Here is an 18493-nt window from a genome sequence, read left to right on the forward strand (position 1 = left end):
TTAAAATAAGCATACAATTCGCTATGAACCATTGACCTATCTACGGCAAATTATGACAAATTGGATACCGAAATATGACTTAAAATTTACTCCAACAATTTTAGCAAACGAAAAAGTCATGTATGCCATATATTTAAAAATTCGTAATAATTTTGTACAATAAAATGATTCTTTCAATTTTTATCTAAATTCTTTCTTTTTAAATGAAGGCATATGTTTCTTAAATTTGCAAGCTGACAAACACGTCATAGCTGATACTACCTCTTCTAACACTTTAGTTTGCACAGTAGTCTCTTATATCTATCTATCACAAAGTTAGAAACTGGTGTGGTACGTATCTCAATCACCATTTACATGCCCTCATACTACAAAAAGTATAACAGACTCATAATTTAAATTGAGCTGTTCCAAATTACCATCAGTGTTAGAGTTGACTTATGCTTTCATCAACAGACCTCGACCTTTCGGTCAATATTTGAGCGCGAATTGAAATGCTGCGCTTTGTTTGCATAGTTACTCTTATCAAAAATAACTATTTTGACGAGGCTTGTGAGAGTTTCATAGACTTAAAAACATCGAAACTTCAGTGGCCGAGCATAGGTTTCTGTTCACTCACGCTCATATCGCAATCATATTGAATATTTAAAATATGTATATATATTGTACAGTATATATATTCATTTTATCATGTTCCTTTATAATATACTGGGTGTCGCTGCTCGATCACCAGTCTTGGTGTCTCGCGCCTCCCTCACCCTAAAGTACTATATTTCCTATTTTGTTGTGTTGTGTATTCACAATATGTGCTTTAGAATGGTAGAATAATAAATTACTGATACTATAAACGTGTTCCTTATCGTTTTTATCATCTAATATTTTAAACTTCAATTCGAAAAACCTTTAACTGGGAAAACTGATACAATATAATGCTGGCATTTGATTGATATCACAAACGAGATACGGACTCAGACATACATACACTAATTAATCTGGACAAAACCCAGAGAAAATATGAGAGCGACAAAACATTTAACATTTATCTTTTTAGTCGGGTAAGATATAGTGAAATCCCCCCCCCCCCCTCCATGAGATTGAACCTGCGAACCCATGCAGAGTAATCAGAAGTGGAGTGGCGAGCGTATTCTTAACACTTAGCACGATTTTGTTGTATTGTGTATTCACAATGTGATGTGTGCTTTAGAATGGTAGAATAATAAATTACTGATACTATAAACGTGTTCCTTATCGTTTTTATCATCTAATATTTTAAACTTCAATTCGAAAAACCTTTAACTGGGAAAACTGATACAATATAATGCTGGCATTTGATTGATATCACAAACGAGATACGGACTCAGACATACATACACTAATTAATCTGGACAAAACCCAGAGAAAATATGAGAGCGACAAAACATTTAACATTTATCTTTTTAGTCGGGTAAGATATAGTGAAATCCCCCCCCCCCTCCCTCCATGAGATTGAACCTGCGAACCCATGCAGAGTAATCAGAAGTGGAGTGGCGAGCGTATTCTTAACACTTAGCACGATGATCAACACCGCCAAGCCGAGCATTAATTAGCGACGTTCCCGAAGAGGATGAATTTAGAAAAGGTTAATAGTATTATGTTGCACAGATCATTGTACATTTCAGTTTACGTATTCGAGAATCTTCTGTCTTCCAGTTTGTTGACAGCGAGTTATGATGATATATTAAGGAGGATAAGAACTTTGATCCGAAATTGAAAATTAATGTGTGGCCAGTCTTTTATACTTGTGAGCTTAATAATTGGAAATGCTTGGAGGAAAATGAGAGTGGAAGCTCTGATCCTCCAAATATTGCAACACTAGGTCCCAAGTTTACTAAAATGAGAATCGAACATGAACTTTGTTCCCATCAAAGCTTTTCTATATTTCAGCGCAGAGAATGTCGATAATTAAATATCTTTCCTCTAAGCAAAGTCGGAGATTATTGTTAACTACTATAAAAGATTTGATATTACTTCGTTTTGGATTTCGTGTCCATATCTTTAAACATTGTTCTCTTATTAAAACTCCTCCTGCTATTTTACAAGTCAATAAATGATCGTTTGCGACAACTGAATCTGATGACCCCAAAATGTCATATCAGTGATTCCCAGTCATATACCGAAAGTAGGTGTTTATTTAATATTTATATATATATGCATATATTGTTTTATTGGTCTGGAAAATGAAAATAAAAACGCTTTATCTCGGTGAATCAAATTCATGACAACTAACAAATTTTGTTACACCGTGCGCCTCCAAAAGCAATGCTTAGACTAAAATAATCTATATTCTATAGTAATAATTTTGCCAAAAATTAACCACGATTAAAAGGGTGGCATCTTGGACGATTAGAATGCATCCGTCAGTAAATGATCTGTTGGAAATAAGGAATTGGTTGATACGACATGAAAACATAAACTTTTGTGAAATTTACAAAGTTCGCGATTATTATGAAACGCTGGAAAAGTAAACAAGTCAACATAATTTTAGTACTCTCCTTTCCATAGATTTGTTTGGAGTAAAATGCTTCTTAAATGTAAATTGAATGAGGAAAGGGAGTTTTCAGAAAGACGGTTCTTTTAATAATATTTTTTATTTGTAAGTAGGTAAAACCTGATATTTTTAGAGATGGTTTTTCGATAAAGTTTACATTATAGAGTTCAAATAATTGAAGTGTTTGTAGCAATAATCAAAAAATGAAGATGTCGACTTGGAAGTCATCTTCTAAACAGTTGTGCGTTTGTGATGTCTTGATTAGGCCATCGTATACAATTCATTGATGACGATTTCATTCTGATTCACCATGTCGTATGGATTTTCACTGGAGTTGGCTGCGTTGTTTTGTCCGATATCCGTGTTTGGCACGTCCTGGGCGTTGTCATGGATATTGTTTATGTGGCGTGGTTGGCGGGTTGAAGGTTGAATCTTTCCGCTGCAGTTTGTATTTTTCAATCTGTAGTTTTTCAACTATAACATTTAAACTGTGCTTTCAAATAGAATAATTAGTTTTGAATCATTGTAATGAGAATTTTTGTTTAGTGGAACAGACATATGCTATACAAAACTAATCGGATGACGTTTGTCGCAATGCCACATATCTGCGTAAGAAAACTGAACTCAAAATATTGTTTGCTGTATTTCTTATTTTCAAGACAGACAAAATCCCGATGCTGAGGTGAAAATAACTGATTACTAAAAACGAACAAAAGTATAAATATGCAGTTTGCATACCTTCGGGACATGTGAAATCTTGATGCTGGGATTATAATGTCTCAAATTGCAAAGCAGTGGCGTTTTATTACTAGTATTGGAGTCGGATTATTATTGCTTTCAAAATTTCTACTTCGAGTTGAAAGTAGGATTTTGAACTCGATAAGTGGGTGGTTCGAGGCGGAAAAAGAAAAAAAATGAAAACTTCGAAAGCTCAAAGGTCAAAATTAAAATTGCTTCGAGTCGATATTTGGAATTGGATCTAAAACTCAAAGATCTGATAGGTCAATGTTGATTTGCAGAACGCCCCGGGTCAGCGGCGTACCATGGAATTTTTGAAAGGGGAGGGTATAAAATTTTTAATTGCCAAGATACACCGGAAAACGTAGAGTTTCAAGAGTATTAGGGTAGAAAAGGCTACGAAAAATTGCATGTATGATACATAAAAATGTTTCTTTTTTCATTTGAAAAGGAGGAGTTCTGACCCGCAACTATAGGCTACCCCCTCGCCCCTGCCCCTGGTTAAAAAAAATCTGTATCTATAGAGAGTTTTACCTTTGAAAGACCAAAATCAGTATTGCAACACCCTCCATCGCAGCGACGACTCCAAAAACAAATGATAGGGTGACTCCGGTGCTGTCGGTCATGGGGCCAGTTCGTTGGTGTTCGGTTGCCGTGCCCTGGGTGGTTGGGGTTGCTGTTGTGAGTAAATACTCTGTTGCCCATATAGTTGGCCCAGACATCGTGTAGGCATCTAGATTTTACATAATCGCTGGTTTGAAAATATGATGACAAAAATTAGGTATATATGGAACATTTTATAAATTGTTTTATTTAAGTTATGGTGGTATTTTAAACCGCAAGAAATATCAAATGTCTGGGTAAATAAACTTCGAGAAAACTAATAAATTTATTGCACCATGTGCACTTTTTTGTTTCTTGTACAATACCGTACAGTAATATGTCTTGGTGTCACAAATATTTCAACGTTTATCCGGTTTATAGTTCCAAATAATACTATTTTAAATGCCTCTACATATGGTCAATATAGATTGTATTTTGTTTTATCAAACCTGACATTATTTCTTCGTTTGCTATGTACTGGAATGCAATGTTTAGTGACATCTTCCCATGCTTAGTAGTTTTCTTAAAATCAACCCAAACCGGGAAGATGGGGTCTTTAAAGATTAAAATACATCCGTCAATAAGAGTCCTGTTTGAAAGTGATGAGTTCGTCGACACGACAACAAAACATATACCTTCTTGGAATTTACAAAGTTCGCGATCATTTTGAAACGCTGAAAAAGTGATCAAAAAAATATTTATTCTCAGTTCTTTGTATTTATATTTTCCAGCGATTGATTAGGGATACAATGCTTCCCAAATGTACATTAAATTAAAGGTGGATATTTTCAAATGCAATCATTTATTTGTTTTCTCGAATTATATTTTCAACGGACACGAAGTAGGTCGAGAGATCGTTTCCAGATTGTTGTTGTCGCGGATTTACTGGTACCTGATTTTTTTCAACTAGTAAACTAATGCATTTCCGGTTTCCACTACTGAAAGATGTTTGAAGCCGTTACAATGATTTATTTTTACAAATTTTCAACCTTGTCATACGGGAATTATTAAGTTTATCTGGTGATCAGTAAGTAAACAGTAACAAGTAGCAAACTTGGGACTCAGCTAAAGAAGTCTACACTGTCTTTACCAACATTTAGAGAAGTACGGTTGACTAAAAAAGATAGTATCGTAGATATTACATACAAACCTGATATTTTTAGAGATGCTCTGCAATCGCCATCGCGCGTCAAACTCATTTTATTCAATCGAATCACCAACGCGCTTTCTTTGTAGAAACAGTTCTTCGCAGTCATGAACCATTGATGAGAAAAACGGTCATCATCATCATACTCAAATACATCAGTACTTTTCTTGCAGAGATCCACAGGTACCACAACTCCGTCAGCTACAAAGAAAAATCCTAAAAATAGGGAAAATTGGAAGCACGGTTAACTGTGAATTGCGATGACATTGGGGATATATATAGACTATAGATAGAGAGTTGTAAATAGACAATCCTTTAGTTTTTACTATTCCTATCTAGTCGAGGTCGAAATTTCCGACTGCTTTTGTTCACCTGATTGACAGAAACGCAGTATAAATATTCTATATTATCCTAGATCAGACGTTGCACCAAAAAGTAGAATAAAATTATAAATACATAAAGCATATCGAAGATGCTTACCTAATAATAAGATTATACTGAACATGTTCCACTGTCGTTGATTGAAAATTTCCTATTAGTTTTAGAATCTCCAGCAAGTTAAGCAACTACTAATTTTCTAATAAAATAACAAGCTGCTAAGCAGTTCAAGATTCTTCTCAAGTTTTTTTTTATATGGTATCAAAAAAATACAATAGCTCCTTCGCAGCGCGTAATATACAATACACTAGCATGCGTTAACATCAGTGTATATTTCCCGGAAGCTTATCTCAATATAGCGTGGTATCCTATACAGTTCGTGTTAGGGTGAATGTATCAGCTGTGCATCATCTGCGGTAATCCCGAGGTCAAATTATATTCCAGGAAAACATAACCTCCGCACCAACTTTAAAATTACATTATTAAAAACAATTGAGTATTGAATCATCGTTACTGCTGATGTATCCACCTGGCGACGTAATAAACCTATTATTCACAGTCATCATTCTGAATCACATCGAATTCCAAACAATAGAAAGGTATATACATACATATATGCAATGCAAACAATGTATGTGCAGATATTGTGCTAGGGGTCACAATGACAGGAACATTCAGCTAAAAAATGCACGTTTGGGCTCTAAAGATTTACCATTTAATTCCAAAATAGCTCCGTTATTAAGGAACGATCTTTGATTTTGAAGCAATTTCCAAAGCTGATTGACCAGGGAACTTAGATCTCTTCATACAGGAAATCAAAAATCAAGCTATCGTAACATATGGGTATTAGGAATGGGCCGGGATTCGGATCCGGACTCGGATTCAAGTCGAATCCAGGCATTTTTTGGACTCGGATTCGAATTCGAGTCCTCGTCATTTTTACCGAGTCCATAATCAATGCTGTTTTTACTAATTTACGCTTATGTTTGTACTTTTGCCTCTATAAATCCCACTACATACCTTAACCAGTTAAAATTCAAGGTTAGATCTGTAACAATATCCCTCGTGTGCACAATACACACTCCTAAAAAACGACGACAGATATTCAGATAATATAACGCAAGTTAAAAACTATTGATCGCTTATAACAATGATGTTGCGCCAGTCGCCTTCAAACTATCTATCCTTTTTACTATACATGTGGTACACAATAAAATATGTGTCAGCGCAATATTTTTGATTCGCGTAAAAATGAAACATGCTCTGGATCAACCCAACGTGGAATTTCATCAATACCTCTCAAACAAACAAATAACAGATAGTAAGACGAAAGTGTGCTTTATTCGAAAAACACGTTGAAAATACGTGCACATAATAAAGAAATGTAAACTATAAAGAAATGGTAAATATCCAAAATAAGGCGGACTGGATCAAATCTAACAAAGACTTTTATTTTAGCGTCACGACCCTCAAACGAATTTTTATGTCTCACAGTTTAAAAACCAATGATCTGAATAGAAACCTCCCAATCTCTCGTCTGTAGTCTGCATCACTACGCTTATAACTTTCACCTGATAGACGCTAAGACCTCTGATTCTTTCATCATTTTTATGTTACTTGATGTTAAAACGTTCTGAAATATCCAAACGATTTTTTTTACAATTTATTCCGTTTCCTCAATGCACTTGTCCATGTGCCGAAAAATAAACATAATAGACATTACTGAAGGGTTAACTCCCTTCATATTTTACACTTATCAGTCATAGCTGCTGTTTATAAATATTTTACAGAGTGGTCGCTATAAAAGCATACAACTTGAAGATCATATGAAATCGCGAATAAAATGCGAATAGGTATAGGGATTGGTGGGATTGAACGATATCTCACGAGTTAACCTTCAACACGCTACGCAAACTTTCTACCAAAGTTAAGACACTGCTCTGAAGTGCACACAGACATTTAGAGCATCTAGAAGTGTAATTTAACGTATTCGATTAAAAATAAATACCTGTTTGACAAACTATATCATGGACCAGCGACCCATCCGCAGTATAGTGAATAACTCGCAATTACTTACTGCAGCTAACTTTTGCAATCCAGTCGAAAAGGTAAATTACTCGAACGTACACGTATTGCTGATTTTTTATATATTTTCGTGATCAACCGGAACGATTATTTTAGAAATTCAAAAAGACAGAAAAGCGCATAACAATGAAGACGAGAGCTATGCTCAAATATATGGACATGTAGCGCCACCCAATGGCAATAATTTTGATAACGTCATAGCAAAAAAAAAGTAATAGCCTTCTGGAGAAAAATTTTATCTTTAATCACTGAAAATTTCAAAGCAATTGGTCCAGTATTCGAAGAGAAAAGCGATTTTTTAATGAAAATGACGAAAGAAAATAACAATAACAACAAAATTTTGAAACGATCGTTATGGCCACTAAACGTGTCTAATAAAAGATTGCAGCTTGAATGTTGTAGGATGGATCTCAGAGGTCTCCTATTGTTTTTGTCTAAAATCAATTTCCGGGCTACGGAGGCATCCACATTTTTACGCGTTACTTGTTTGTGAAAATATTTGCTATTCGTGACCATGTCTGCTAACGCTGCGAGAAAACTGCTTTATTCCGTATCTATGACTGATAGACAATAGCCCTTATGGTTCCATTACATTTGAACCCACGTACATTTGCACCCATGACAATTGCACCTGTATGCTATTGCACCTATGGCATTTTTTTTGTTTCACGGATAGGTAATCCCATACTAACCCTAACCCATGGGTTTTAGCACCCGCATATAGATTGAACCCGCGGATATACGCATGGGTTCAAATGTACGGTCACCAATACATATATATATTATTAAGCCTACTATACAGAGTTATTCAGTTATGAGTAACATAACAAATTTGTAGTCAATAGTTTTTGAGACTTCTATTGTATACTATATGGGCTTAGTTTGTAACAGGGCAATGCATTCAATCTTAGCGTTTATCTCAGCCAAACGGGTTTCACTTTTCGTCAATTAAGTAAAACGAACAGCTTACTTATCAAGAGATTTTATCCAACTCTAGTTGTATCGTTCAAATGAGAGAATGTGAAAGTAAGGGACTTTTTTCACAATGTTCCACGACAGCAAGTTTATTATAAAGGTGGGATCGATGGAAAATCGTCAACGCGTCAATGTTTGAATTGTATTAGCCTTCAAAAAGACGATTTGAATGCTTTTAGGCATTTTTCCTATGCAAAATCTTTACCTCGTATGTATCGGAAAAATTGATAACAAATCCACCTATGGGCACATGAATGCGTTTCGTTGTTATTTCGAATTTCAGAGATTTTTCAACCTGGTTTTCATACGATGCCATGATCGTTTGTTGTTACTTATCGATCTTTAGATCGGTAAGTATGTTGATTGGTATTTGTCTGTATGTTTGTTTGTTTGTCTGATAGATGAACGCGATATCCTCGAACGCGAGGTTGAATCTGCTCCAAATTTTGCATGTTCATTCATCATATCTCGGATCAGAAGCCTATTGATTTTAGATGAAATATGTTGTATAATTAGCGAGTTATTATTTAATTAGTGATGGGACACGCGGTGTCACTATAGAGTCATGAATCGAAACCGCAGTTTCGATCAATAAGTCTTCGATCTCCGATCGATATTCTCGTTAAACTGTTTTTTGATTCTCATTTATGTCTGTGACGAAACATTAAAGTATGTTACTCAACACAAGTTGTTATTTTCTGTTACATTCATTTCAAATATTGTTATCGGTCGGCGAGGTTATTGGATCTCCGCTATAAGATACCCGTATTCTCGATCATACTGTATGTGCGTTGAATCAGTAACGCCCTAATGGCTGAACTGAATTTTCAGTCGTGAGTTATTTTGTCACCCTAGTAATGTGCGCCTCATCGAAAGTCTGAACTTAAGTTTCGTTTTCATGGAAACAGCGAAAAACGCACCGATCGTTATGAATTTTTAATTTCACGATTTATCACCGTTTTCTCGCCGACCAAGCAGAAAGTACCAAGAAGGGTTGAGTGCGGGTTTTAACTATCAGCGGAGTTTCCGGCTTTTTTTTATATTATTTCACTGGTCCGCCGAGGTCGAAAAATTGAGATTCACTGGGCTAAATAGTTTGTACAACAACATGGCACCAAAGTTCCGAAAACTTACAGACGATATACAAGTAAAATAATTGGGTTAGAGGAGAAGTTTGACGTTCGCGAAACATAACATAAACTATGGTCACTGTTTGAGCTATCTATCAAGTACAAATATAACGGGTCTGATTAAGATAGAGAGCGCTAAAATGTTTGATGCGCTAAAACTTATACAAAAATATATATATATAATAAAATATATATTTAACTTACTTCATTCAAATAAATTTTCAAAGTGATTTTTATTGGCTTTTATATATAAATTACCGCATATAGGTAAGGCTAGGAATTTTCAGCAGGAAATAGGTATGAAATTCAGTTAATCCGTTACAAAAGGTTGCCCTGCCCAACAAATAGAAAAAAAAATGAACCTTACCTATCAATAACAATATAAAGAACATTTTATTCATTTCTTGAAATATTTCGATGCAAAAGTAAGACACTTGTTCCTTTCGAACCACACCGTGCGCCTTTGGAGGTCACACTGGTTTCGCCTACCCCCCACTGCTATAGACATAAGGAAGTTGCTATGCACTATATGTGGCAATGCGAGTTATTGACAGTTTACGTGGAATCTATAGAAAGGCTATTGACACAAAGTATTGCTATATGTAGTTCGGATGTTCCATACAATAAATCGCGCTCCACTTCCACCGTATTCTCTTGTATACACTCGTGTTAAAATACTATTTGATAAATATTGCGTGGCTGCGCATTGTATGTTGTCTATGCCTACCTAAATGCATTACCTATACGTATTTCTACTACGAAAAATTTATATATTAATACAGGTATGCAAATACAAAGTAAAACTTTGCTGTCCACATTAAAAAATGACAGGTTACATTTTTATAGAGCAATGAGATTTGTTTTTTATAGAGCAATGAGATTTGTTTTATCGTAATTAGTTATCCATCCACTTGGCAGCGAAATGAAAATGTGACCAGAATTCTTACTAAAATATATGAGCTTTGAAATCGCTGATACAGTGTTTCCCAACCTTTTATGGCTTGTGTCCCCCCTCCAAAGAGGCTTTTAGCATACATGAGTCCCTTGTCTATCATTACAGTGGAATTTATAATGATATTTTGATTGGTGGTTTCCAAATGCCATTATGTTCAAACAATTCATTATCAACAGAGTAAAAATACCCTTTGGAATACCATTATCAAGCAATAAAACTACGTTTTCTTGTAAAGTGAAAAGCAAAATAAGTTCTGGGTCTAGCATTGGGAAATTTTGTATGACGTCATCGAACACAATAAACGAATCCCGTAGAAAAGCGTTAATACCAATGAGAAAAATACCAACAACAGGTGAAGGAACAACAACATAATAACAAAACAACCCATATGTACATTTCGTGTCCAATAAGAGGAAGGCAGTAATTTTGATTTTTGTTTCGTTCAATTTTGACACAATACTATGTTAACACTTAAGTATACCGAATTATCATTTCAAGGGCTTGGGAATGTGATGTCATATTTTAAACTGTGACGTGGCGATATGGGGTTGCGAAACTTAATATTCTTGAAGTTTTCCCAAATGTATAGTTTGCTTCATTTTTCATCATCGAAAATCATCCATCTTGACAATTTCTTCGAAACGACTGGCTAGATATAACGATAAACGTCAACAATGAAATAGTCCACTGATTCACAACGTACGTACAGGAAACTACGTAAATAGGCTTCTTCAAAAAAATCTGCTTGGAATGCAAGATAGTTTATTCAAATATTTGTATGGGCTATTGAATGAAATATCTGACATTTCGATAATTTGCTAAATGAGGTTGAATATGTCTATTCGGATAAGTCATCCTAATCTCACTAGCTCCAATACATTGCTTAAAATATGCTAGAGAGGGGGCAAGCAACCCTAATAGAATTACACTCAATATCATTCAAGATGTTTTGCACTCTAAGTTTATTTTATTCTTACAATATTTATTATTTACACAATTTCATCCAAAAAAAAGAAAAATACAATTTGCTTACCCAACAGAACTCTGAAAATTGAGCCTATTTCAAATAAAAATTGAAACCTATATAACTAACCTAAGAAACAGTCCATATTGAGTCCACGAAAAGTTTAATTTTAGTTTTAAAATATACAACAAACGATATTAAAGGTATTGCAGAAAAGTTGCATGAGAACTAGTAATTGAAAGTCGATATCCCTGCATCGGTTGATGCTTTTGCCCGATACAGATATACATTATGAAGCGTGCCAGTATATGTTTTCCCTGTTTCAGAAATTAAAAAAAAGATTGCATATGTTCCTATATAGTTTCTAGAAAAGTAAAAAAAAAGATCTTAGAACAGTCGAAATAATTTCACACATTTTCCTTCTATGTTTCAACGCAAGTTACAATCGGCTTTGAATTCTGATCGGGAAAAATCACATTACAAATTATAGATTTCGTTGACAACAACTTCTTGCTCGGATCTGGCATTAGATGCCTCATTAACAACGCTGTATACATGTTCGCATTTATTTCCCTGGCTTGTATTCGCGACTTCCACATTTGCAGTTGGCTGTCCTTGTAGCTGGTAACTGATGTTTCGACATCTAAAATTAGGGTGAAAAAATTATTGTGAGTAGATTCGCCCTATTACTATTTCCTACTTTTGAACATATTTGATATGATTCAAAAAGGTTTTTCCCGTTTTCTAAAACCCACAAAGGATGCAGCATGTTTGGAATTCTTTGTTTGCAAATTCTGGTTGTTGCTATCTAGCAATTCAATCTCTTTCAATATGTTTGGAAACATGCAACTCAACGGTTGCTTATACAAGACTAATATAAGACTCTAAAATTATCGATTGATTCATAACTATATACAGTATTTTATACCGAATCGCTTCGTAATAAATAGTCACCAACCTGACAATCACCACAAATAGAGCGACCAAAACTATAAACACAAGAATCCCAAAAATTATTGCGAGTTTGCGGTCCGTAAATACTGCTTGATCTTGTTCAGAAATTTTGGTCGAGTGTTGAGCAGTTGTTGACATCTGCTGTAAAATTGCGATTTCGTCAACTGCAAATTAAATTATGTTCAATATTACCAACTTGTTAACGGCGTGCAACCTCAATCATTTTATTAACCAATCAAGTATTTTTTTATTTATAAAATATTTATCTCCATAATATACCGCATCCTTCGTAATCCAGTGCGGAATAAATAACTAGGATGAGCACTTCATGAAAATTCATTCTTGGTTGATTGCTTCCACCGTTTCCACTGCATTCGTTGATTTTTGTTATAATCATCATTATTTGAATTTCATAACATGAATTAAATTCAAGGGTTATCTAGTTATTGTGTCCACTGTGGGTAACTATGGCTTTAATAGTGTAGTTGGATTTGTAATGGTATTGGGTTGGGTAATGCTCCTCAGGTGACGTATGTACGTAAAATGGCACCAGTGACAATGTTTGCAAATGCGCGCTCTTGATCGTTGACTGGCAACAATTATTTAATTAAGTAAAAATTTGAGTTTTAATTCTTCTCCAAGTTGAGAATATTTTACTGAAACATTTTACGATTAGAACTTTTTACTCATTTTGCGCCCAATCCATTCGGCACCCATGGCACAAGCCACGGCTGTCATACCTTAGATACGCCACTGTACATATGTTGCTTCTATCTATAGTCGTGTATAAAGCATTTTCATTTCTTACCCGATGAGGTAAATGACTGATAGATGATTCTAATTTCGAAGTGTTGCCAAAGCTTAAAAACCCAATATTCGGACTCATACTCAATAGTAATTGGGAAAATATTTTCCATGTTGGTCCATATTACTTTGGTACAAGCGTCGGCAATGGAGGCGTTGACACAAGTAGAGCGTTTGGAGAAAAAAACGAAGCAGGTGTTTTCATGGTATTCGCAAATATTATTGCTTTCAAGATAAGCTGCAACGAGAATGAAATATGTTTGAGACCGTGTTTGTTGTTTGCACCATTGTTGGTGAAAAATGCTTTACCTGAAATGGTAAGAGATACGTAACAGTCGGAGAAAGGTTTTAGATCCATCTTCGTCAATCTCACAAGTAAGACCTCGTTTTTGGATTTACAATTTTGATTGGTCAGAGTCCATCTAAAGCTGACTTTATTATATTTCTTATACTCGATAGATCTTATCGGTTGTGGGCATACATTTATGTTTTCTCCAAGAAGTCCACGTGCCAAAGCTGAAAATAATTTGACAATATATTTTTTCTCGTGATATGATTAATTCATGTTCATATAAATAATTAATATATTCATTTTCTTCTTTGCTGTTGCAGAATATTTTAATTAGATGTCACTGATATCAGATTATTGCTTATTGTAAACCAATACTACAGCAATATTCAGAGTGGTCTGTGGAAATAACTTCTTCTGCATAATAACAGTGTACAAAAACAGCGCTCTGCAATTTTGTACGGTTTCCCCCAATCTGCTGGGGGTATATTATGTTGAGTGCCGGATTCGATTTTGAGTCAAACAATAACACTTTTTGAAACGCATTCCAAATCGCGATTATTGCAGAAGAGGTAACAAAGATATGTATTAAAAATACTGCGTCTCACACTTTTTTGTTCTTGTCCTACCATTTCCCAATTGTTCCGATTTTGTTATACACTTTCACCGTGTCTCTACCACGAATGCCACCCCATATGTTAACTATAACGATTTGCCCAAATTTTTATATATATCCAGAACTTAAGATGTATCCCATCTGATATACCTAAATAATCAGTTGTTTCCAATTTTATACGTATTCTGAGCCAAAACAGTGGTACAAGTGATTTGCCATTCACAGTGTTTACATTGAAGTTCCCAGTACCGCCATACTTGCCTAGGACATCAAAGATATACAAGGCGAAATATCTTGACATCATCCTTCTCATCGGTATTTCTCTTTTCACGTTGCCAGAATAGAAACGTCTCTTGAAATTGTAAATACAGTTTTTATATCTGAGTTATTCTTCATCTACTATGCTTACAACTTTTTTATATAACTGATGCATCATAGGATGGCACGTACAAATATATTGTGCAAAGTGCTGTGAAGTGTCACTGCTGAAGTAATACTTAGAACAAAGTGATATTTGCACACTGAAATGTAGGTGAATGGAATTCGTGGGCGACCATTTGGGTATTGTGTACAAAGCAGTTTTGCGTTGTAGGTTAGTATTCTTCCCAGATAAAACTGTGGCATTGACGCGTGATGATTTGCTTGAATGGGGTTCTTAGGAACAAGCATTGTCATGTGAATAACCGCAAACATGCGTTTTAGGAAATAAACATTCGTCACAATTTCCTCATCGGATTCTACGACATTTCATCTGACACTCAATTTCTGATGGCAATGTAAAGATAAAAATTACCGTCTTTGACCAAACCCGTCAAAATTTATAGTAAGACTGGGTTTCTCGTTTTGTTGCAAAAATATTATTTTTGAATTTTGATGACTTCCCAAACATTTCGTTTTATGCTCCATTTAATCGCTATAGAAAATCATCCATTTTACCATTTCCTGAAAACAATTGGCTAAATATAACGATACACTTTATCAGTGAACTAGTCCACAGTTATACTACGTGCGTATGGGTAATCACGGAAATGCAAGCTTTCTTGACAAATCTGCTTGGAATGAAAATATTTGTATGGGCTTTTGAATGAGAAATTTGACATAACAATGAGTTGCTATATAAGGTTGCATATGCCTATTCAAATATTTCATCCCAACCTCAGTAGCTCCAATACACTGTTTAAAATATGCTAAGGAAGGTGTCGAGCGATCTGAACAGAATTATACTCAATAGTATTCAAGATGTTTTGCATGCTAAGTTCATTGCTTTCTTAAAATATTTACACAATTTCATCCAAAAAAGAAGAACAAATACACTTTGCATAGTATACCAAACGCAAAAAAATTGAACTTATTTCAACTAATCTAAGAAATAATAGTTCATATTGAGTTCTCATCAAAATGTTTAAAATATACAACAAACGTTAAAGAAATAGATATGTTGCATGAGAACTACTAACTGAAAGAGATATCCCTGCATCGGTTAATCCTTTTGTCCGATACAGATACATATTATGAAGCGTGTCTATATATGTTGAATATTTCAAAAAAGAATGATTGCATAATGATTATAGAGTCTGTACAGAAGTTAAAAAAGATCTTACGAAAACAATTATTATATTATGAAAGTCGATATCTTTGGTTTTGCCCGTTACACATATAATTAGAAAAAGTGCCTATATATGTTCCCTTTTTTCAAAAAATAAAAGATGATTGCTTGTAGAGAAGTGAAAATATTTTGAAACAACGGAATACCTTTTTTTGTTTTACAACGCAAGTTACTATTTTTTTTACCGGTATATCGAATTCTGGTATATCGAAATTCACTTCACAAATTATAAACTTCAATAGTTTTGAAAACATCTTTCAACCGCCCATAGAACTTTATTGAAAACAAACGCACTAAAACCTTCGAAAATATGTTTAAGTAATCACCAACCTGACAATCCCCGCAAAGAGAATGATCAAAACAATGAATAGCAGAATCCCAAAAAGTATTGCAAGCGTGCGTTCCGAAGACACTGCTTGAACTTGTCCGGAATTGCTGGATAAAACGGTTGATTGTTGAGCAGTTGTTGACATCGGCTGTACAGTTGTGGTTTCGTCAACTTGAAATCAAGAAATGAAATCATGTTCAATTTAGTTCAACATTAACAACCCTTTAATCGATCGTGTAGTTAATAATAAGGCATAAGATACATATTAACGATCGAAAAATTGTGTTTCATTTGAAGACAGCAATTTATTTTTGTAAGTTTTTATTTTGATAATTTGGCGCAGCACGAACAAAAAGATTTGGAACCGCCGACATAAAGCGTTCTCGCTGCATTTTCGTTATGATTATCATGTACCTGAATAAATTTAATCCAAGGGTAGTGATTCGGTTGGGTAATGGTATTGTGTCGGGTAATGTATAGCTGACTTTCATCTGTTGTTCATACAGCTATGTATAAAGCATTTACATTTCTTACCTGATGAATTGAATGACTGGTAGATGATTTCAATTTCGAATTGTTGAATATGGCCACCAGCCCAATGTTTCGAAGAATACTTCACAGTAATCGGGAGAATATTCTCCATTCTGGTCCATATTACTTTGGTACAGGCGTCGGCGATGGAGGCATTGAGACAAGTGGAGTGTTTGGGATAAAAAACAAAGCAGGTGTTTACACGGTATTCACAAATGTCCTTGCTTTCAAGATAGGCTGCAAACAAAAAGAATTGTATTCAAGATATTGTTTATACCATTATTACTGAAAGTTTGTTACCTAAAATTTCCAGATATCCGCGGCACTGAAAGCGCTGACTACGTTTAATATTCATCTTCGCCAATCTCAGAAGTAAAACCGCGTTTTGAAATTTACAATTTTGATCAATCAGAGTCCAACTATTGCTGACTTTGTCGTTTCTCTTATATCCGATCGATCTAGTTGGTTGTGAGCATACATTAATGTTTTCTGCAAGGAGTCCACGTATCAACGCTGAAAATAATAACAAATAACTGCTTTTCCTGATATGATTGAATTACCTACAACTATTGCGACTTTTTCATTGTTGCTACTCATCATCGTGTATTTTGATGTTTTTCATTTGTTGGTTGAATGTTTTAATGTACAAAAATACATTTGTGTTAGTGTGCAGGAAGACATTCGATTTGCATAGTATGGTCATGTTTATTCCTGCTACAGCATCCTTGCATTATACGCATGCGGATCCACTAGCGCAAATGCATTGAGGAGTGATTGGGAGTTAGTCTCGCGTAACGTCTACTGATAGTTATACCAAAAGTTGGTTGCTAAGTAGTTCACAGACGTTCGTACTGGGCGGGATTTTATTTTGTTTTTGAAGCGAACTGTTGGGGTACCTGGGTTGAGTGTCGGGTTTGCCATTTAGTAAGAATCTCACGAACAAAACACCTTTCAAAGCACACATTAATGAACCACGACCTCGTAAAACCGATTATGTATGTGCCTTGTATCATATATGACATATGCAGTCATAACCGGATACTCTTACAGTTCTGAGAATGATTTTATTCGAGACTGTTCAACTAGACTAGAGCCAATTACACGTCTAATCATAAACCTACGAGTTCATCAGTCTATTTTGTGATTTGGCAGAATTAAATCACTCAGCAACTTACCTGAATATAGAAGCGTTTTGAGCATTCCAGCTTTCTTCATTTAATTTGAACTCAATATACCGTACAATTGCACTTTCATTTAAATAAAACTAACACCTTCCGAGCTTTTCTGATTGATCAGGCCAACAAATCGGAACAAACGTGCTTTTAAAATAATTCGTTTACTTTACTTCAGCTTATAGTCTCCTCTTCCCTCATTATGTAAATGAACAGGAAATATTCGTAATAGGTCTCTTGTATTAGCGAATGCAAATATATTATGTAACCTATTGTTATAAAAAGCCCTATTTTGCAGAAATCATTAGGTAAATTTCGGACAATTCATGGCCTTATTCTGAGTCACCTATGTAAAACAGATAATTATTTTAAATTTAAATTTACATACATATTTTAGAAGCTGTAAAATAGAAGCTTCGGTTCAGTTTTCATAGGTAATATTCAACATATAATTGTTTTGGAATCGTAATTTTCAGTTAAAAATGAAAGTCTTTCAGACCCCAATGTTTTTGCCATCGAATAATTTTTGTCAATTATGATTCGAAATCGGAATTTTTGAATCACTCAAATTGTGGCTCGGGGGTGTGGCCGGTCGTGCTCGTGTTAGGAATACGCTCGCCACCGCGCATCTGAATATCCTGTGTGGGTTCGAATTCCGTAGGTTATGAATATGTGCGAGAGGATTGCTGGACTT

The 18493-nt window shown here is 34.9% G+C and overlaps 1 protein-coding gene across 1 annotated transcript; it reads right to left on the reverse strand.

Moving 5' to 3' along the window:
- Positions 1–12477: 12477 nt before the first annotated feature.
- On the reverse strand, positions 12478–18006 carry LOC120332044 (uncharacterized). Its single transcript, XM_078113341.1, has 5 exons — positions 17803–18006; positions 16928–17140; positions 16631–16864; positions 16099–16267; positions 12478–12617 (listed from the first exon to the last, which is right to left on the reverse strand). The coding sequence occupies exons 1-5, from the start codon at positions 17840–17842 to the stop codon at positions 12614–12616; spliced, it is 660 nt and encodes a 219-aa protein (XP_077969467.1). The 5' UTR covers positions 17843–18006; the 3' UTR covers positions 12478–12613.
- Between the last annotated feature and the right edge of the window lie 487 nt (positions 18007–18493).

The sequence above is a fragment of the Styela clava genome, chromosome 6, assembly GCF_964204865.1.
Source record: "Styela clava chromosome 6, kaStyClav1.hap1.2, whole genome shotgun sequence".
Lineage (NCBI taxonomy): Eukaryota > Metazoa > Chordata > Ascidiacea > Stolidobranchia > Styelidae > Styela > Styela clava.